A 23,265-nucleotide genomic window follows, 5' to 3' on the forward strand; every position below is an offset into this window, starting at 1 on the left:
TTGTTTGTGATTATTCACAGGATTATTCAGGATATATAATCACAAAAGAATGTAAGTTATTTCAACACTACAGAGTAATAAAACTTTAGTCAAAGCATTTTAATTATCAATGACTATTAGCTACATGAATAACAATCTGAGGTGAACATAACAGGCTGGATCCAGGATTGTTGAGACCAGAACATCACTAACTGGATGCTTCTGCAGGTAGATGGGATGGAGAAGACATTAGGCATGAAAAGGCAGAAAATTGTGGGAGAGTTTCAGGTACCAAAAGAATGTGGCTGGCTTCAGGTTAGGATTGGTGAACCTGTCTCTCTCCAGAAACCATTGGACTCCAACTCCCATCAGCCCCAGCCAACATGCTCTGCCAAAACCAAGAAACACGGAACAACAGGAGTTCATTCAGACCAACCCCAGTCCCAGAACAATATCACTGTCCACATTCAGACTGTATAAGTATATGAAAAATCAACACACCAGTAAGATAAACATTAATCATGGGATAATAAAGAAAAATTACAGGGTGGGATCCGATGTAGTGACAACAGCCTTCTAGTTGTGCAACAGGGCTTCTCCTTTATCTCCTCCCCTCTGCAGCCCCTTGTGCACCCTTAAATTTTGCAATGGAGGGCTCAGGAACCCTTCGTAACAGATCTGGGGGGCATATCAGGAGCCAGAACGGGGAAAAAGGTGCTGGACATCTTGTTGCACAAGCAAATTCCTTTAGGCAAGTGGGTGGACAACAATGGATGTCACCCATATTGTATTAGAGTGGGTCACTGGCAGCACAATTTAATGCATGCTTACTCAAAAGGAAATCCCTGGTGTTCAAAAAGGCTTACTCATAAGTAAGTGTGTACCAAATTGCAACCCGGGATATCTGAGGGCTTGTGAATTACATGATATTTTGTATGCAATTGTGCTATATAGATAATATATGGTTAAAAATGAGGCAACTATTGAAAATAAGGGCCAGATTCAACTAATCCAGTGCCCTAGCAGTGCAAGGACTCCTGCCAGTGTAATGGGGCTTGTCCCTTTTTCCTGCTCCCCTGCCCCCTTACACTTCCCCCATATCCACTTTGGAGGGTCAGGAGAACCCCCCACAACAGCACAAGTTTATTCCATTTGGCAACATCAAGTTCCCACTTTTTATTTTATGTGTGCTTTTTGAAAACACAGAATCTAACCCTTTAGGTGTGGGATAATTTATGTGGGAAGATTTATGAGGAAATATTCAGTTATTACTTTTCATCTCCTTGATCCTGGATGGTTCATCTTTCAGGACAAGTTACAATATTCCTACACGACAATATTCCTACATGCTGTTGTGAGGAGGAAGCAGCAATGCTGTCGTGTCTGTGTAAGTCTTTGCAGAAGGACAGAGCAATAAATCAGGTCAGGCTGGAGGTCACTCTCCTCTCAGCATGCAGAGATAAAGAAGAGTGCTGTGTGGAAGGCGTGGGCTTCATGAAGAACTCGATAGAGGAAAGATGTGAGAAGCAGGAGACTGGAGAGGAGGAGGAGAATTGTCAAGATGCATTCCACTCCACTTGTGGGGTGGGTAGCTTGGGGGAACGGAGATAAGAGGATAGAGCCCTGTAAAGCAGCATCCAATGAAAGGTGAGAAGAGAAATGGATTTTGGAGGGGGGGCTCATACTTTGAGCAAATAAGAAAGGAACAAGAAAACGTTACTGGAGTCAAGATCTGGCATAACACGTTCAAGTGGTGAGCCTATAGCAGGATATTTGAGGAAACAGCAGAGGAGTCCAGCGACAAAAATGGAGCCTGGGTTCTTACAGCAATGGCCCCACTCAGTATACCTGAAGTAACAGTACTCTGGTGCTCTGAGGATCCTCTGGGGATGGATGAATATAACAAGTATGGTTACAGTTATTATTTGCCTCATGGCCACCTCTCTATCCAGAAATAATGAACTAAGCATATCCAACAAAACCACAATATTTCTCTCCCTCTCCTGGGATTGAGTAGATCATGCTTGTATTCTATTATGGGAGATCTCGGCTCCTTTTCCTTCTACACACACACACACACATATATGTGTGTTATTTTTTTAAATTGCCATCACTTTTAAATTCAAAGCAGCACTTGAAAGCGAAGGAGAAAACCATAAGGGAGCATGCTAAGGAAACATAGGGAAATGGCAATCTAGCAAAAAAAAAAAAAAAAAAAAAAAGGCATTCAAGGACAAAGGGAGCCAAACATGTCAATCATAGGTTGCTTCGGTGCCAAAAAAATTAAAATAGCCTTTTCTGTATTAGTAACAGTTATCAAATCAAACAGTCTGAAATGTTCAAGGTTCCCCTTTGCCCCCATTTTACTGGGCACACTGCTGTTCTTGCCTACAGGTGAAAACTCACAAATTGCATAAAATACAGTTCCATATGAACAACTTTCACACTCACAATGCCTTCTATTGGAGCGTCATGGTATTTTCTTATACAGTAATGTTATTTCCGGGGGGGGGGGTGAATTGCCCATTAATATAGAAATGAAAATATGCAAGTATCCATGGCTACTGTTGTGATCCCAGCAACATCATTTGTACAGCTGTGAATATTTGTTATATTGCCAATTACGGCACAGCCACAGCACTAGGGAAATGACTAGCAAACACTGGTGCCTTATTTGGAAGCAGGTATTTTCCAAAGTAGAAGCAAAATTTTATTGCTGACTTTGTGACCTTTGCAATTTCACTTAATTTTTTTTCCTCCCGGCAGATGACCACTGAGAAGCATTTGCAGTTTTTTCTTTCAAGGCAACCAGATACAAATGACTGACAGAGATGTGTCCAGTAATGACAGATTGTATAGATCAGGCATCCCCAAACTCGGCCCTCCAGATGTTTTGGGACTACAATTCCCAACATCCCTGATCGCTGTTCCTATTAGCTAGGGATGATGGGAGTTGTAGTCCCAAAACATAGATCAAAAGAACAGTCTAATGTGTGTGATTTCTTCAAGATTTATGTTATTTATATCAACATTTCTAAATTCTTGCTCAGTAATTCTGAAATCGAAGTGAAGTGGAACATTGGTTTAACCACAACAGAGCATTTGCCAACAACAGAAGATGACGAAACTATACTGGGAAACTAGAAGACAGAGCATGTCTTCCTGAGGCTCATTCCCAATTTGCAAACCATGGTTTGGAGGAGGAAGCTAATGCAATGCCTGTGCTGTATCACAATGGGATGCAGTCTTCATTTCTTTACAACAAAGGGAGAGGGTTATTTTGAGGCAGAAGGCTGCATTAATCTATACTGGGATTAATGCATATCTTCTCCCATGTTAATCTGCCATTGTTTACCAAGTCTTGGTCTCATATGCTATGTACCCAGGACATAGCCACATGGAGTATATCATCATCATGCTATCAATAAATAATACTGATTACTGCTTCTAGGCATTTGGGATCCAATATAATTACTTTAGGTGTGCTTAAGGACTTGGGCATATGCACTGTGGTTTCTGACTTGTTTTCTTATAACAGTAAATGCTCATAAGCCATATTAAGAATCCATTTTGGAAATCTGCCCATTTTCAAAAGTGTGTTGCCGTGTGGTACTGGGGTGAGAGGACAGTTGCTGTTCAAGAAATGGAATTAGTTGCGAGTTGTTCGGATCCTTGCCATTTAAAACTTAAGCCATTGCATTTCTCTCTAATAGCATGAATGCATGAACAAGTATTTCAGGCATATACTAATGCAACTATCTAGCAATCAGATAACCGAGAACAAATTAGATTCAGTCAAAGCCTCAGATATAGTATGTACTAAACATATTATCATAATAGTTTTGTTTTTTAATGGCTTTATAGTTCAGAGGGTGAAACATTCATACTCCCTTTAAGTTCAGAATATGCAGGAAAATGAGATAAATTTCTTTGAAAAATCAGTTACTTTCTGTGACAATTTTAATAGGAAACTTAGTGAAACTGCAAGAATGTATGCCTTGTTGGGCTAAGTGAAATGTCAGACCTTCATTATATAATCTGAAATATTTCTCTGTTCCTTTGTAAGCTTTCTACCCAGGAACGTAAAGCACATATACTTGCCAACCTGGGCTCCTTTGGGAGGAAGGGCAAGATATAAATTTAATAAATAAAATTAAAGCTTGCCAGTCTAGTGCTATTGTCACCTCCTCCTTTTAGTATGTTGTTTCCTCTTGTTTTATAATTTCCTGAAATGACTAGATTTCATATATTACAAAAGACACTTAATGAATTTAGCACAGTTGTTTGCTGCCTTGCTTCTGCTATACAAAGACACATTTCTTAGTTTTAAACGCTTTCCCTTCTACCAAGATGCCATAACTGCCACATAGGTTGTAGATCTTTGGTGCTAGAACTTCCCCAGAACTCCAGCACTCTATAAAAACAAGTACCAAAGCAGCACTAGCTTGTGTCCAAAATGCCTGCTAATTTTTACCATGTTGAGACACACTTTTGAATAGCTCAATTTACAATGAAGCCACTTATCCCACATAGCTGAGGCTTTATCAGTCTGCTCTCCTGCCATGAGTGCTTTCTTCCCTCCTCTAGTGAAAGTTATTGTCTAACCTGATTTGTATTTCTGAGTATCACCAAGAAAAAAACAACAACATTGAGATTGAGGAAGTCCAGTTTTCTTCCTGGCATAAATTTCAACAATGAATCCTACATTATATACTTTTTCTCAAAAGTATTATAGCTACACATACTCATCTCTCACATATAAATATAGGCAACAATTTCTCAAGGAATGGCTTGCCATGTGCATGGATCTACTCAGTAAGCCAGGAGGTATAGAAGGTAAGAGGTCATGTTCACAATTTCATTCTGCCTGACCCCTGAAGACAGCCCACTGTCACTTTCAGACATCTACCATGAGCACATGGCAGGACAGAGTCTCAACAAAGATGTGCTCTCCCAAGCCCAGCATGTTCACATTCCTGTCTCATTGAGGTCTATGCTGGCTTGGTCATGTCCACAGAATGGAAGATGGCATGATCCCCAAGGACATGCTCTATGGGAAGCTGGCATCATGCATCAGGCCAGCTGGCAGGCAATCTCTGTGTTACAAAGATGTCTGCAAACGCCTGGAGACAATCAGTCAGGTCATCTATCCACAGCAGTGAGCAAAGGAGGAATGACTGCTGGGAGGAGCGCAGAAAGAAGAGACGCCATGGTGCACCTACACCAGCACAACCAAACACCTACACCTGCCCCAGTTGCAACAAAACATGTAACTCCTATATCGGTCTCTACAGCCACAGCAGGCACTGCAACTCTCCATCAGTTTGAGTTCACCCCTGAAGGCACACTCTTCCACTGAGACAGATGGATGCCAACAACCACATCAGCACTATTGCAATACCTCAACAGTCTTTATTATTTGAATAAAATGCTTTTTGCAGAAATGATGCTCGTTTCCTTAAGTAGAAAGAAAGATTTGCTGCTAACCTACAAAAACATAAGTTGATTTCATTATTACCCATACATGATTGTCTTTCTTTTTGTACTCTGTTACAGACAGAAGGCTTTTTTGCAGGGGGTGTGTATGTCACTGGACAGTAAATCCACAAAGCTCTTGCATATGTCTTCAATTGAAGGAAATGTTGCCTGCCAAACTTAAACCAAGTTGATCATAGGTTTGTTGGGTGTTTTTCTAAAAAAACAACAACCAACCTTAACACTACCACCAAGAATATTCTAAAAGCAAGTGAAGGAATCCAGTTGCTATGGAAGCAAATTAAACAAATAAATGAGCTACCATGAAATGCTAATATATAAATACATATTGTGGTCTGATTAAGTCATATTTGCCATATTTCTTAATTGTAAATAGGCAGGTTTTAGCTTACTAAGCAGGATTCAATGTGCAATGGAGAACATTACTTTTTTTAGTAAAAAATACCTTTGTAAATTGATCTGAATGCTTACCAAGGAAGGAATCTGAAGATAACGCTATTCTATTTGCTACATGTGCAAAGGATAGTTGACAAGGAACTGGTGTGCTAAAGGAGGATAAGGAAACTGCATAGAAGCCTAATGATTTATTTGCATCTGTCTTCACAGTGGAGGATGTAGGGTACATCCCTGTGCCTTAACTATTTCAGGAAAGGAGTCTGAGGAACTAAGGAAAATAGTGGTAACAAGAGTCTAACTCTTTTGCCTTACTGACAAATGGGCAAACCACCAGGTTCAAATGTCATCCATCTAAGATTCATCAAAGAACTCAAATTTGAAATTGTTGATCTTCTACCCAAAACATGTAACTTGTCCCTAAGATCAGTAGCCATCAGAGGACTGGAAAGTGGCCAATGTAACACCAGTTTGTTTGTTTTTAAATAAAAGGGATCCAGGAAATTATAGGTAGGTTAGCTTAACATCTGTTCTGGGCAAACTGGTGGAAAGCATTAGTAAAGATAGAATTTAAAAGCATATAGAAAAACAAGTCTTGGTGAAGTAGAGGCAGCATGGGTTCTGCAGACGTACGCATGATCTATCTAACCTCTTAGGTATCAACAGGTATCTATGCAACCTGGGTAAATGGGAAATACAACTCAATGTAAGTAAGTGTGAAGTGATACACACTCATCTCTTCTTGACCTCTTCAATACGGACAAGTGCACTGCTGTATATAAGCTATGAAAAATATATGTTTAAGGCTAGATGATCTGTGGAGTTCTGCAATTCTATGATTCTAAGAGATTGAGCATTCATTAGGAAATCAAGTTCAGAAGTTACCACCTGTAGCATTTCCCATTTCTTTCCTCCCCCTGCTGTTTTGTTATTCTTGCCTGCTTATTCCACCACAATATAGACCCATACAAATCTTATTCAATATAGTTATCATCATCTCAGCAACGATTAAACTGTAAACTATTTTAGATAAGCCAGAATGTAAAGAGGTTAATTTAATCAGAAATGGCCTCATTGCTATTTTTTAATATATATTAAATTTGTATAATGTCCTTCATCTGTAGATCTCAGGCAGTTCACAGCATAAAAATAGAAGAAGAAGAAGAAGAAGAAGAGTTTGGATTTGATATCTCGCCTTTCACTCCCTTTAAGGAGTCTCAAAGCAGCTAACATTCTCCTTTCCCTTCCTCCCCCACAACAAACACTGTGAGGTGAGTGGGGCTGAGAGACTTCAGAGAAGTGTGACTGGCTCAAGGTCACCCAGCAGCTGCATGTGGAGGAGCGGAGACGCGAACCCGGTTCCCCAGATTACGAGACTACCGCTCTTAACCACTACACCACACTGGCTCTCTACAAGATAAAAGCACATTATCATTTAACCCCTATATACTGTGTGTCTTTATATATACGCATATCGATCTTTATATATACTCAAATACAAGATAAAAGCACATTATCATTTAACCCCTATATACTGTGTGTCTTTATATATACGCATATCGATCTCTCTGTGCGTACAGAGTATTATTTATCCACCTTTTCTATATCACTGTTACTATTTCCCCTTAATGTGCAGTATCAGAAAATTAAAGCAGAAATTTTAGTACAACTGTGGCAGATTCTTACTTAGCTCATGTCATTTAACTGTCAAAGTCCCAGATATAATATCCTGTGTTGGAAACTGCCCTGGAATTACTATGTTTGTTTGTTTTATTAACCTAATTTATAGCTCAAACAACATAGCAACATGCTGTGGTGGGTGGGGCTGGGGAATCTACAAAATGAATTCCATTAATTCTGATCACATGTTCTGAAGATAAAATTTATTTAAAATTAGTTGGTTTTTCAAATACAGGCACAAATATGACCAAGAACCTGATTCTGTGCTAGATACTTTGGAAGCTGGCCCAGTAGCCTACACCAAAGCAGCAATAGCAAGATGTACATATACTTTTAACTACGGGATTTTAGAAAAAACTTGTGGAACTGTAGGTGGGGATGGAGTTTGGTTGTAAGGTTACATCCTGAAAATGGGCTATGTTGAAATCGGCTGGATTTGTTTCTAAGTAAACTGTTTAGGACCAGCACATAAGCTTGAAAGCTTCTTGGAGCTCAGCCAACACAGCACTCTAAACCTGCATTTGTTTTAAATTAACCAAGAAATTCACGTATTTTAAAAGGACAAATATTCAGAAAACCATTAAGGAAGCTCGGCCTGTTCCTCCCAGCCATTTTGTTCTTTAATACTATCTCCTTAGCTCTTTCCTTGAAAACATTCCTCTGTTTTTGATCTGTAATTAAAGCAAGGATAACAAATAACTGATGAATTGCAAATAAGCATGAAGATGGCAGAATTATACAAACCAAGGACTTGAGTTTCAAGGTTAATGGATGGGTGGATGGTATGTCAACAGTTGAGCCACATGAACATAAACAGTAAAGATGACTCTTGGGTTCATGCCCTTGAGGCCAGAAAGTTGCATTGAAGGCAGAGAGAGGAAAATTTTCAGTGGCATCCATGGCATAAATCCTATTCAATGGGTAGAATTATTGTAACATAGTAGCCAAGGCACTCGGTTGCAAGTTAGGAAGCCCTCTATGCTAACCCCCTAGTTTCCCATGACTGCCAGTTACCGAGAGGAAGAGGGAGTTCAGTGTGGTGGGGATGCAGTGGCAAAGCCAATCTGCCTACCCCATGCCACCAACCGCTACTGCTAACTCCACTTACTGGCAGTGAGACCCATTGAATTTGACCGGACTTACTTCTGAAAAGACTTGGTTAGGGCTTGTACTATAAGTAGTCGTAGGGAAGATAATATCTCTTAGCTTTGGTTGCCTATCTGTAATGTAATTAATGCTGTTCTTCTTTACAGAGTTGTTGTAAGGTTAAAACAAATCTGTCACTAGTGATAGTAGAAATTAAATCCTCAAACTACCGTATTCATTTCTGAATGATTCCTAAAATGGTTTATTGTGAACTACCTGAACCTATTAAGGTCAGTCCCTTAGTGCTCAGAACAATCACCCTGGCTGTTATTAAACACAACAAGTCAGCTAATTTACAGGTAACATTATTCCCTTATTTTTCATCTGTGTTTTTACCTCAAAAGTTGATGCCAAAATGATGGCTCTGTTCCTCTGTAAAGTGTTAATATGGCCCCATGCTAAAAATAAGAGATTTCTCTCTATTACAAAGAAAAGGAAAGGGGGGGGGGACTTCATCATCTCATCCCAGATGTGATGCTATGATAGACAAAGCATCAGACTGAATTAGAATTAGAATTATCAATGAAGATAATGAGATAGCTAACGCATCAGAAGCCATTAGGCAGTGAAGTGGTGAAAACCCCCAACAGCCAAATGTTTCTATAATCATAGGAACATTTGGATAAACAGAAACTGACAGGACTTAACCATTTGTTTTTTAAAAGGGCTTTTAATGAGGCCTGCTGCAATGTTAGAAGTTAGAAATAAAACAACATGCCAACCTACACTTCGAGAAGTGTGTACGAACGATGTGATGTGACATCAAGTGTGCCAGGCACATTAGTGCCCCTCCCCAATTCTTTTTTAATTGAGACAGTTTTTTCCTCCTTTCCCTTTGGCTGCTTTTTTGTGGAGGGTATACTGCTTTGTTTGCCTGTGTTTTATTTTGAGAGGGCGTGTAGATATGTTTTTCCAGTTTTGGGAGGTTGAGGTGGGGCTTATGAGCATCACCAGTTTTTTTCCAGCAAACTGGGTATCTTGTGGTGTCTGTGATTTCCAGTTGCGTTCCCAAGGTCCAAAGGGTTGGGGACCCCAATCTAGAGCATTTCTGGTAGGGGGGGTCAGTAGAAGGTGATTTTCCCATCCCCTTCTGCCACTGGCAGCCCCCAATCACTCCAAAACACCACTTCTGTTGGTTGGGACATCTTCCTGCATGAGATGGGCTGTGGGGAAAGAGATAATCACTGAAAACTAGGAGCGCTTTTTGGGTGACTCAGGGGGCCACCAGGGACAGACTGTCGGGGTGGGCACTTCTCTGTACAGAAGTATTTGTTTATATGAAAAGATAACACAGCAAAAGCCGTATTTAAAATTTTATCTACCATTTGTTCTAATATTCTTGGACTACAGACAACCAGAAGATAGCACCTGTTCCTCAGAAAATAGCGCAATAGTGTTGAAAAATACTCTGGGTCATACACTTAGCCCTGTACACAAACTCACACTTCTTATCCTGTCCCCAAAATTGCAGTTATTAATTTCAGCAAAATGGGAGTCTTCTCCATGTGTGTAAGCTTCCTGTGCATTTTATAGAACTCATTGGTCAAGGGGCAGCGTAAACATGCAGCTCAGAGCCACCTCTCAAGATACTTATCTTCTACATGAACACCGCTCAAATCTTTGGTAAAAAAGATACCTTATTAATATTGTGTCATATACACAGCACAAGAACTTGTACAGTTAAGTTTAAATTAGATGAGGGTTGATCCTCCAGCTGTTACAGAAAACCTTTTCTTTCTTTCTTTTTTAAAAAATCCTCTCTGTAAACATCTTTGAATGTTTTTCATTGTGCACATTTCAACATATATGATCTCAACAATGAAATAAACCAATTAACAATGTTCTTTAAAAGTAAGGAAAGCGTACTCACCATTCCATGATTCAGCCAAGGTGGTATAAAATTATCAAGGAGCTTTGGGTAAACTAGTTCTCTGTCATAGATGTAGATGCTCCAAAACATTGTTACGACAAACTAGAGCAAGGAGGGAAACAGAAAGAAAGAAAGAAAATGTTTGTTCTTTGTTAAAGAAAGGCAAAGGACTGTATTAACATTTAACACTTCCTTTTAATGGTGTAAAAATAAATACTGCTGTTGTTCTAAGAGAAATTTCCTTTTAATTGATTTAAATGCACAGTATATATCTGGCATAGCCCAATGCTGTGTCACTGGGGATAATCTCTCTGCCTATTCTCCAGATAGCGGTCTTGTGGTCAGAAGTGAATTTTGCCACATAAAGCCGTCTATCCACACATGCTATCCTGAGACATAGAAAATCTGGAAATAGGCATAATATTAAAACATGGGAAATTGTTTTCTTCCCTTTCAAAATTTCCACATTTGTTAAATAAGTGAAACTTTAGGCAAGATTTCTTTTTAAACTACTCTTTAATTTACAAAAACATTAAGTTCTTGATTTGTCATCCAACAATTTGGTAATTTCATATTCCAAAAGCATGTACATCTTCTGTCCTACTTTTTATATTTAGGTTATAAAACACATATTTTGATATACAAGCCTCTGAGTTAGTAACAATCGCACACAATTTTTGTGAAGTCAATTATGGTGACAAATGCTGATTCAAAACAAGAACAACTCGAATATCCTGCCCATCATTTACGGACACAGCAAGAACTGTAATCAAGTCATGCCAATGGAAATATGCTCCGTTTTGCTAAAGTCAAATGCATGCCAGCTGGCTTTATTGAGCAAGAAACAATGAATTATTATTGTTTATTAAATTTATATATTGCCCTTCATTCAAAGATCACAGGCCAGTTCACGAGAACAGGGATAATCTGAATGTACAAGAGAAATTATGTGGATTGCTGACAGGAGCTTCAGGTCGAGAACATGTGACACCGTTGTGAAAACATCTGCACTGGCTGCCCATCTACTCTGAGCCAAGGTTCAAGGTTCTTGTATTAATCTACAAAGCCCTGAACAACTTTGGTCCATGGTACCTCAGGGATCGCCTGAACCCTTATATCCCAGCTTGATCACTGAGATCATCTGCAGCAGTGTCTCTGATTGTTTCCCCAAGTTGGTGAGGGTCATTTGACAACAATAAGAAACTGAGCCTTTAGTGTCATTGGCTCACTCCTGGAGAATACAACGCGGGTGCTGCTGCAGTCTAAACCACTGAGCCTCTTGGGCTTGCTGATCAGAAGGTTGGTGGTTCGAATCCCTGCAACGGGGTGAGCTTCCATTACTCTGTCCCAGCTCCTGCCAACCTAGCAGTTCGATAGCATGGCAGTGGAAGTAAATAAACCTTCCAGCTCCGGCGGGAAGGTAAATGGCATTCCCATGCACTGCTCTGGTTCGCCAGAAGCAGCTTAGTCATGCTGGCCACATGACTCAGAAAACTGTCTGTGAACAAACATTGGCTCCCTTGGCCTGAAAGTGAGATGAGCGCCACAACCCCATAGTTGCCTTTGACTGGACTTAACCATCCAGGGGTCCTTTACCTTTACACATCTGATTACTGATCTTTGTTTTTAACTTTGTTGTTTTTAACTTGTTATGCCCGAGCTTTCCAAACTGTGTGTCACGACATGTTAGTGTGTTGGCTGCAGTGTATAGGTGTGTCGCGCAAATGCTCTCCACACTCTTCCTAAGGCTGGAAAGGGGCTAGTTTAACCTCCGGTTTGCTAGTAAAACTGAATTACTGTGTCATGAAATGATGCATGTCTAGAAAGGGAGTCACCAACATGAATGTTTGGAAAACTCTGTGTTATGCTTTTATTATATGGATTTATCTTATTTTTACTGTTGTAAACCACTTTGATACATTTTCGTGATAGAGCCATAAATAAATAAATAAATAAATAAATAAGTTTATTGTGCTCCCATATTTCAAATGCACAGAGGATTACTGTCATAGTTTGGAAGGAATAAGTGTTGCAAGTGTTGTGAATATGAACTAAATAGCCTACAATGGAGGTTCATTTGCCTGAGTTTTTGACGGGAACATCTATTGTGACCTTTTCAATCACCCGAAAGCGGAACTTTTGCTTAGGAAAACAGATCTTCTCTTAGCCATACAAGAAGAATTTGGGAGCTGTTCTCTCAATGCTATACTAGAAAGCTTCTCTCTCAATGCATAGCGCCCTAGCTTCAAATATATTTGTCCATCTGTTAGGATGAGTACTGATGCCTGCTCAAGCTAACTTAAGATTTGTGCCAGGAAAAATAAGTTATGATGGACCACATGCAAGGCACTGCAAGTAAAAATGCTCTGCAAGAAGTAGCCCCCTTTCTTGTGCCAATACTGGGGTTGGCACACATCCCTCCCCCCCCTTTTTGCTGCAGTTGACATGCAACTGACTGAAAGGCAGGACAACGGAGAAAATGATACAAATCCCCCGCTTTTCTAAGACGACATATTGTACTGCAAGGGGTTAGGGTGACCTTGTGAAACACAACTGGCATATGAAACATGCATCATGAAATGAACTTTCAGGGCTACATTAAAGAAACAAAAACAGGCCTGATATTAATGAATTAAAGTGAGTTGAGCTGAATCATAACGGAGTGAGTCCAACAGAGTTGGCGAGCACATGAAGTATCTTGTGAAGCAACGAAAACTTATACTTTGCCAGTGAGGTAAAAGTGAAAAAAGAGATAGCAGAAGATAGGAAGTTCCATCTGTCTCCCAACCAAAGTCAGCCTATGGATGGAAATGGTTCAGCAAAACTGGCTGCAACCATCTGGTGTTCCAGGTGGCCAGATTTGTTTAACGAAAGCCCAAAACACAGGTATGCCTGGGGTATGAAAAGGATGCATAAAAGAACAATTCTAATTTTAGTCAGTTTCCACTTCAGAAAATACAGGCATGTAGCTATCACACAAATCAATTTTATTTTCTTTACAAATGCACATACAATAGGTAGGTTTCTCTCTAACCAGGCCTTTGGCTAATTAACATTTTGTGGCCTTTTAAATGAGTTTTTGTTTTATTATGCATTTTGTGTTCTCATTTTGTATTTTTATGTTGTGAACCAGCCTCTGACCTTTGGATGAAGGACATTTATTTATTTGTTTGTTTGTTTGTTTGTTTGAGCCTTTGGATCCTCTACTCCATATTTCAGAGAGGTCAGATTGGATTTTACAATTCAAATCTCTTACAAAATTAGAACACCCCTACAAACCATCATGCTCCTCTAAAAATCCTGTGAAACCAGCCCAGAAAATAGCTGATAATGCTTTGAGAACTAATTAGTGCAGTAACTCTGAAGCTAATCAGAATCATAAAACAGTGCCTGACACATGTATCCAATCAACTGTTGAACACAGAAAAAAATGACAAAACCGAAAATATGTGTTTCATGAGAACCCTGCTTGGCTCCCTGTTGTGCAGCCTTTAAGCAGTCCCGAAAACGTTTTTTTCTTAATCCCAGCAAGTTTTCTATTGATTTCATTGCTGGCCCTCTATATATGATTTTATCTGCTGCTGCTTTTATTATATGTTTTTTCAGTTCTTTAGTTTAAACATTTATATTGTAAACTGCATTGTAAGAACATGTCTTTATTAGAAATAAAATGAATGCAGAATACTGTTTTTCATCAGTGGCACCAATTAGATTCCATGGCTTTATTTGCAGGATGTAGCAAAGCTCTTCATTGTGAGACAAAGGCTTACATAATCATGCCCAATGCATGGAAATGCTGCCTTGTGAACGTGCATAATGCATGAGGTTGTGACATTACTGTGAAGTCATGCAAAATTAAAATGTGATTTTCTACATCTCCTGTGAGTTTCTGCATCTCCTGCAAATACATCCAGCAATCAGGCGAAGTTGCAATAAAATTAAATAGTTCTACAACCAGGGCCTTCAGTTCCTTCAGCTTCTAAACAAAACTTGTGAATGATTTGTATAGCTAGAACCGGCTAGCTTGTAATATCCAGTCTCGCTTCCCAGGAGCATGGGCAACGTGATGAATAATACGAAGAAAACAATGTCCCTCTTCCATGGTGAAGAAATATTTCCATTTCCCTATTCTACTTTAAAGCTTCGGAAAGCAACATGACAAGGTGTCATCTGACTAAGAAGTTGAAATCAGGAAACAAACTAGTGATTCAAAAGGAGGGAAGGGTTCTTCTTAATAACAACACACATTAGTCCAAAGGTGGTTGAACAAGATGTAGCTGCAATTTGTCATTCTATAAATGTTGATCTTTTAAAAAAGCTTCATTAGAAAGAACAGAATTCAGTGTTGTTTTAAAGAACATAATAACAATTGTGTGGAATGGCATCCTGTTCTCACAGTGGCCAACCAGATGCCTGTGAGAAACCTGCAAGCAAGGACCTAAGCACAAGAGCACTCTGCCCTCCTGCAGTCTCCAGCCCCTGGTATTCAGAAGCACTCCTGCCTCCATGGAGCCAGAGCATAGCCACACCACCATGACTCCACAAATCTCTGTAATCCTCTTTGAAAGCCATCCAAGTTAGTGGTCATCATTGCCTCCCATGGGAGTAAGAACCATACCCATGTGTTGCTTCAAGTACTTTCTTTTATCTGTCCTGAATATTTCAGCATTCAGCTTGAGTTCTAGTGTTAACGAGGGAGAAAAACTTTTCTCTATCCACTTTTCCCATGCCATGTATAATTTTACAAACTTCTATCGTATCACCTCTTACTCTAGCCTCAAATGCTGCGACCTTTCCTCATAGGGGAGTTGCTCCATTCCACTGATCATTTTAGTTGCCATTTTCTGGACCTTTTCCTACTCTTTTGGAGAGCCTCTCTCTTATTTAGACTGCTATAGTTTCAGTGATCATGTATAAGAGTACAAGTTTGATTACCCAATGCATTGGGTTGTCTTCCCCCTTACATTTCTGTTTTATCTCATTTTTCACATCATCTGTTATGATGCTGTATTGCTATGAGTAAAAGAAAAACTAACTGAAATATAATAGTAGGAACTGAAAAAAAAGGTTAAAGGACAAAAACGTATTAGACACAACTAAATGATGCTTTCTATTCTTTACTACACGCTGGCACACTTAGGGTTTCTAAAAATAACAACAATAATACGGAAGCCACTATTGCACACAGTATTTGAATTTAATAAATTGTGGAATTTTCTGCTTTACACATTACTGCTGTATGAATTAAGAATAGAAATAACAGAGAAATGTATAGGTTCTGTCCTTGCTTAAGAAGATGAGGAATTGTTGGAATGGGGGCAGTCCTACAGAGTGCTCTAAGATTCTCTCTTCTCCATCCAGCGTCACTGTTTAACACCCTCATGGAACTGCTGGAAGAGGCTGTCCAAAGACTTAAGATTAATGCCATCAGTGTGCAAATAGCTCTTGGCTCTATTTCTTCTTTTCACCACAGTGAGAAGTAGAGAAAACTCTGAATTAATGTCTAGCATCGGTGATGAACTAGATGAGAGTGAATGTACCAAAATTCAATCCAGACAGGACAGAGATATGGGTGGTGGGAGGTTTGATTAATCTGGGAGTTTGGGGCTTTAAAAGCTCACCTTTTGAGGCAGGTTTTATAAACTCGTGAAGTTTTTCCTCCCAAACTGGTTGTGGAGAACTCTGCCAGCATCTCTATCTGTGCCTGCTCCTACAGGGTGGTTACTGACCTCTATGAGGCATTTCTTGGTATTTCTAAAACATGACAAAATGCTTTATGTGTGGTACCTTTGAAAAAACTGTGCTTTCTGTGATGCGCGCGTGTTCAAACCTGTGGCTGATTTTCTTGTTTTTAACTGTTGTTTTTAATACTGTGTTGCGAGCTACATAAAGTGGTCCTTCGAGGCATGTTTAATAGGCAATAAAGAATAAACAACACAGAGAGAAAGATGAAATTGTGTATAGTCAGAACAACCCAGGAATCCCCCCCCCCCAGCAGCAGCACCCCTACCTTTCTGAGGACAGTGCACCAAGTGGGCCTTGTCCCCCATGCAAGGTGGAGCACCTTTAAGCAATCTGCATTGTTTACTGAGCTTTGGGAGGCTCCCACAAGATATCGCAGGAGCCTCCCAGAGTCCACGTGAGTCTTCGTGCAAGTTAAATGTGTGCAAGTTGCTAGTCGACTATATACTATGAGCTATTTGGGGGCTACATGTCTCAAACTGGAAGTTAATTACTTTGCATGGTACTTACAACTCCAATAGGGAAAGCTAAGACAGCCATCATCCAATCACGGAGGGAAATGAGTTTTCTTAGTTGTCTTTCTTGTTCTTGGCTGTCATTTCCTTTAGTAAGGAGGCTGGAAAGGTCTGTCAATACGCAGATCCCGAAAAAGACCGCTTGAATAACCTGCATTAAAAAATTAAAGATATATATTCTGTATATCTTGAAGGCTGTACAGTTCCAATAGTTTCATTATGATGTTGCGGCAGCCAGGCCAGGACATCCAAAGTTTCCATTCTGGCTGTGGATTAAAATATTAGAGTGCCAATATACACCATCTCTGCTGTAAATAAGACCAATGCAGTTGTTTTTACAGTAGTGATTTTGTTAAGCCATTTTCTAAGATATACATCGACAATACCAGAGGTTACCCTTGTGTGAGGAATCTTCTCACATAGGAAGCCAAGCAGAAAGAAAGCCACAAGGAAAGGGTGTGTGGCAGTAATCAGGCACATCAGAAAAACCACTAACATGGAAATGAGGAAGCAGAAAAGAGGCCATCACAAAGGAATTTTAGAACGAGATGCAGAATGCTAAGGGGGGGTGAGAATTCAAGACAGAATCAGGGCTGGTGGACGAACATGACTCTCCTGTTTGCAAAAGGTCCCAAGGGTGTCAGGGCTTGTGGTCTAGAGTGCCACCAGTGCTAAATTCTTCAGAATGAGCCAGAGTTAACAGCTTTATAAGACCTGGTAGGATTCTGTTGGTCTCATGTCACCAAACCTCTGTTGAATTGGGTCATCTGATCCCTGCAATGCCACCATCTGGCCATCTGCAGGGGTGGTGCTAAAGCACAGCAGTGGTAGCATAGTTCAGAAAGCTAACATAGTAACACAGTAAAAGTCCTGCTTTTCACTATAAAAGTACCTACCGGTACTTCAAAGTCCCAAGTGTTTCCCAGCTCCTCAACACTATTCATAGCCAGATGAAATTTGAATAAAAGAGAATGGGTGGCAGTTATCTTCAACCTTCCCTGTCAACACCTGAAACACTTAAGAAATGGCGCTGCTCAAGTCTGGCCCACATAATTTGTTATGATTAACACTTTACCCTAGATTATATTATGAAATTGAGCCTTTGATAGCCGGATCAGAATTCAGCAAGAATTCAAAGAATCTGCTAACATGCTTAGGACATAAAAGTTTTTTGGCTGCTTTTCCCAAAATGTGTGGGCTGAAGACAAGACAGTAATCTCATCCTGGTGAGGGTCTGGAATATTAGAGATTTACAGCCAACTGATAACTAGCCAACTGATGTGAGGTACTAATAATGCTAACAATTCTATTGCCAGCTTTTCTTGACTGGCTTTCCAATATAGGATGGACATGGATCCAGCTTCCAGCAGGTTGCCCATTTTTATCTGCAGAAATGAAATCCTATGCTTCCTGTAATCTAACCCTGTAATTGAGCTAGCAGGTCCCCAATCATATAAACATGTGTTCTTGTCTAAAAATGGTTGAAAGCAGCCCTGTATCGGGAAGTTTTAAATATTTACGTTTTACTATGTTTTTAGTACTGTAAACTGCCTAGAGCGGCTGGGGAAACCCATGCAGATGGATGGGGTATAAATAATAAAAATAAAATAAACAACACCTTGCTGCAATGATGATGAAGACGTGACCATGTTAAGAGACCAATACTTTTCTAGGAATAATCAAGGATAGCCACATTACTAAAACCTGTGAATTGATTAAGCCTCACACTAAATGGCTCCCTACATTCTGTCCACCTGTGAATAGGAATCAAAGGTGCCAGTCCTAGGCCTCCTTACCTAGGAGTAGATTCTACTGAACCAAATAAAACTTATGGCACAATCCTAACTATGTCTTCTCAGAAGCAAGTCTACTAAGATATAAAATCTTGTGCACCTCCGAAAGCTAACAATCACTCTTCTGCATAGAACAGACCACAGAAACCCTCATGAATATGAATGGGTAAAATACTTTAGAACACAAATTTGTTTCTAATTTGAATTATTGCTAAACACAATCTCATGGATATGGGAATAAGAAAATGTAGGCATATCCCAAGGAAATACTTATTAGCTATGAAATCAATGACAACATAGAACCGTCTCCCGAAGGCAATGGTGGAAAGCATCTTGACATCCCTTTTAATGTTAAGTGAGACAAGGCATTCCATAATGTGTGTTGGGGGACAATACTGCATTGGCAACATTTTGAGATATGACCTAATGGGCTTTTTATTTTTGTAACTGAGATTCCCCCCACCCCAAGCTATAAGAAAAGAACTGTTTCAAATAACAGCTTCAAAGAAAATCACACACCCATTCTCTAAGGGGATATAAGTTGTACATTTCCTAATCAATCATAAACTAAGCCTGTCTCCATCAGCAGTGGTGTTATAACAAGGTCACAGAGGAGAGCCAGCCACCTATGCCTCCATTCAGCTAAGCTGAGTATGTTGGCCACTTCACTACTTATGTCCCCAAATGCATGCAGCAAAGTGGACAGGACATGGATGGAGATATGTATCCCTGTAGCATTTCAATAGTGAGACACAAGTATAAGAGACACATCTGATGAGCCATTTGGGGGGAATCTTTGCCCCCCAACATCACAGCATCTCGTGATAAATGTGTCTTCAATCACATGTCCTTAAGACTACGAATCACCAGCCATTTCCAAATCACTTCCTCACATGTGGGTTAAGAAAACCATAAGAACAACATGGAAGGCATCTCTAGGGTGTCACTGGATGCATACTTCAGTCCTACAGACAGCTGCATGAAGTAGCATAGGCATAATTACAAATGTGAAGACTGCCCAAATATCTGAAACACAGCCTCCTTCCCTATAGAGCCTGTTGAAGTGTAAAGATCTGCAAAGGGGGTCCCTCTTGGTAGTTTCTCCACCCTACAGGCTCATAGTGTGTGTGTATGACCTGGAAGAGGGCATTCTTTGTGGAGTTCCTAGGTTGTGGAATTCCCTCCCCATAGAACCGTGACTGGCATCTTCATCATGCTGTTCCTGTAGTTGAAGATGCATCTCTTTGCCCTGGCCTTTGACATCTATAGGACCCACCCTATTCTTGTGCCTGTCTCAAACTGTTTTTAATACTGTCTTCTAAATTGTTGTAACCCACCCTGGAACCTTACGGTGAAGAAGGTACAGTAATGTGGTGAATATGTAATAAAATTAAATATTGATGTTGCTATGGATAACAGCAACAATAACAACATAATTTTTCTATCACACCTTTTACTTGCTAAAGTTTGTTTAAAATGACTATCAAGCTTCCCCCAATCTGGTGCCCTCCAGATAGTTTGGACTACAACTTCTGCAATTCTTGATCATTGTCCATTCTGGCTGGTACTGATGGGAGTCCAACTACTTCTGGAGGGTACCAGGTTAGGGAAAACTGACCCTTGAACAATCAGATGCCTTCCTCTTAGGTTTGCAGAAATATGGCTCTGATGTAGACAAGACAATTCCCTCTTCATAGAAGGATTATGTGCACATTCTCCACAAGGCCTGGTGAATGTGCACAATGGCTGGTGGTTACACACATTAACCGCACAATTTATATTCCTCGTCATATAATCATAAAATAGGTTTGAATGTGTGTAAAACAAAGAAAGATTCAGGTGAATTCCTCAATGTTATAGTCAGAGCGGACCCTTTTAATTAATAGATATAGAAGGATGACTATAATTAAACAACCATGATGGTACATAGCTACCTGATCCAGATCTTTAGGCATTCTGGAGATCATTAATACCCAGAAACATTTCTCCCAGAAGGATGATTTGAATGGAAGGATATACTATCAACTCAAAAAGGCAGCAGCTGGAAATGGTAGCAAAAGCATTTAGATCTTTCAGCACGCAAAACAAATTGCTTGAAAACCTGCCAGGTCACATAACCTTCACCTTGCAAGTCTGCCAGATCCACAAGTGTGTTTTCCTTTGAAGCAAGCGGAATATGATTTATTTCCCCAGATTATCTGTTATGACTTTTCCTGTCACCTCTGTGTACTTCTTGTAGTCATTTGTCAATCCTTTGGCATGGTGTAGTGAGGTGAACACACATTAAGCTTAAGCAGAAAATGTGGTTGAAGATACTATCAAATAAGGAAACATTAAGTCAGACGACTTATCTCTTTTACTACTGGAAGTGTGATTGACTGGGCCACTGTCCTTGAGATCAAACCAGTTAGTTCCTCAGCAGGTTTATTTCCATCTCGCTGCTTATAAAGTTTAGACTGGCATTAAATGGACAACAGTCACCTAATCCTATAGAATCCAGTGTATTAAGTTCAGATAAATCACGAGGGACTACGACATGGTTCTGACACTAAGCTGTTCAATGTTTATATATCTATGTCAGATGAAAGCTTCTTTCCCTTCTCATTTGCTTCAGGTCACCAATGGGTTGTTCTAGTCCACAGCAAGCAATGTTTCCCACCATGCACATTAATCAGCAGTGAAGAGTGGGGTGGAGGTGCTCACCTGACCTCCAGCTGTCTACATCCCTGCTACATCCCAGGACAGAGAGGGTGAGGAGTGAACTGGTGTTGATGCTAGCAGAGCAGATGTGCTAGACTGGCTCCGCCAATGTTTGCACTGTGCCAGCCTTGCTGTCCTCTGGCTTCTCCCCATCTCAGTATACAGCAGCAAACATGGGTGACTGGAGGTTAGATGAGCACAGCTGCCCCACCCCATCATCTATCACTGACATTAACTATGAGCATAATTCAAGAAGTAGGGAGGAACCTACAAAACCAAAGTTAACATTTATTGAAATTTGGAACAAAGGAGAAAGCTTTGCCTTTCAGCAACTTTCAGCAACTGAGGAAGACAGGCCTTCAACGTGTGTTTTTGGTAACTTTTTGTTTCAAACCCAACATAGCCTTGAGTGTCTACGCCTAGCATTTCCAGCCAGGCTGCTGTTTTGTCACCACAGACAGTCAAAAACTTGAGAATGCGGTAAGAGGGAGTTGAGGGCCTTATCCACCAAGCTTTCAATTGCCAGGCCCATGTATTGGCCTGGCTGGAAGAGAGACACTGCAACTGAACCCAGGGGGAACTGTGTGATGACAGTCATCCTAGCAGCACTTCACATAACTTGAAGTACTTCTGGCCAGGCCAGTTGGGCACTGAAACTGGCATCTTAAGGGAAGGCTATGGTGAATTCATATTGACATAAGTTTGTAGTCAACTAACTTTTACAAAGAGTAGAGACACTGGAATTAATGGGCCTAAGTTAGTCATGGTCATAAATTTCAATGGGTATATTCTGAATAAAGGCTAGCTGAATACAACTCACAATACTTTACTTAATATGATGCTTCAGAAAGCACTTAGGGATTTGGTATTATGGGAATGCCTCCACGACGCCAAAGCCTTTGCAAACAGAAGAACTCAGGCTGTCTCATCAGGTCATCACTCTGAACAAAGATATCACTGGTGATTTATTACATGAGTTATTTAACAATTTACAATTGCCTTAAACTTGCTTGTAGCAGGGTGGATGCACCAAGGGGGCCCTATGGACTGCACTTCTGTTTGCACAAGGGAGGACCAGCAATTTCTCAGGTCTGGATATGACACATCCTGGTTTGTTTATCCGCTCATGTCAAGGAAGGAGTGAAATGGAAGTGATCAGACTATGTTCACAGTATAGTTTATTAAACCAACATTCTTGGCTTATTGTCACATGTGAACATGGCCTTCATAGGTACATGTTTAAAGGAACAACATTTTTAATATATATATATATTTAAAAACAGAAAACCTCTAGCCAAAGTCATTTTCTAATAATTGCTATTCCCCTCCTTCCCCCCTTCAGTTTAGCTGTACATACAAAATCTGTCTTTATTGCTTTCCATATCCTGTTTACAAGGCAGGATAATTTCATTAAATCTATATCATCCATTCAGCAAATATGTTTATATGGAATACTTTTTTTTATTAGATTACATCTTTTACATTTTCCTTTCTAAAGCTCAGTTTTGTTTGGCTCCTACTCAGCGTTGGAGGCTACACCATTATTTTTACTTAAATATTAATATTACATGCAATGCTACAAATGTGATCAGTGATATATCCTGGGAAGCATGCCAAGAATCAACAAACAGTGGGAAAGGCCATGTAACAGACTAGGTAACATTTGGGACTGCTAGTTAAGTAGGGGGGAAGAGACATGCATTGCAGCTGTCTGTACTAAACTGGGCTTAAGGATAAGGTTTCCAGTGGGAGGAAAGCCCCAAACTTTTTATGAATAAATTGCTTGCTCAGTTGAAGGGAGGGGGTAAGATTAGCTTAGTGAAATCTTTCCCCTAATACATAGCAGAAAAATTGTATATGTGAACTTCCTCTAACATGCAGAGTAGATTGCACACTTAATCCAAAACAAAATGGCTTCTTATAATACTTATTTAAATAAGGTGAAATTAAA

At 40.0% G+C, this 23,265-nt stretch overlaps 1 protein-coding gene across 1 annotated transcript in view; it reads right to left on the reverse strand.

Moving 5' to 3' along the window:
* AIG1 (androgen induced 1) overlaps positions 1–23,265 on the reverse strand; it is a 79,806-nt gene that overhangs the window by 39,471 nt on the left and 17,070 nt on the right. The window contains exons 2-3 of the mRNA XM_081905230.1: positions 16,817–16,972; positions 10,565–10,666 (exon numbers count right to left, since the gene is read on the reverse strand). Coding sequence (XP_081761356.1) covers positions 10,565–10,666; positions 16,817–16,972 — 258 coding nt within the window. The remainder of the gene's footprint in view (positions 1–10,564; positions 10,667–16,816; positions 16,973–23,265) is intronic.

The sequence above is a fragment of the Podarcis melisellensis genome (genome assembly GCF_964234715.1).
Source record: "Podarcis melisellensis genome assembly, chromosome: 3".
Lineage (NCBI taxonomy): Eukaryota > Metazoa > Chordata > Lepidosauria > Squamata > Lacertidae > Podarcis > Podarcis melisellensis.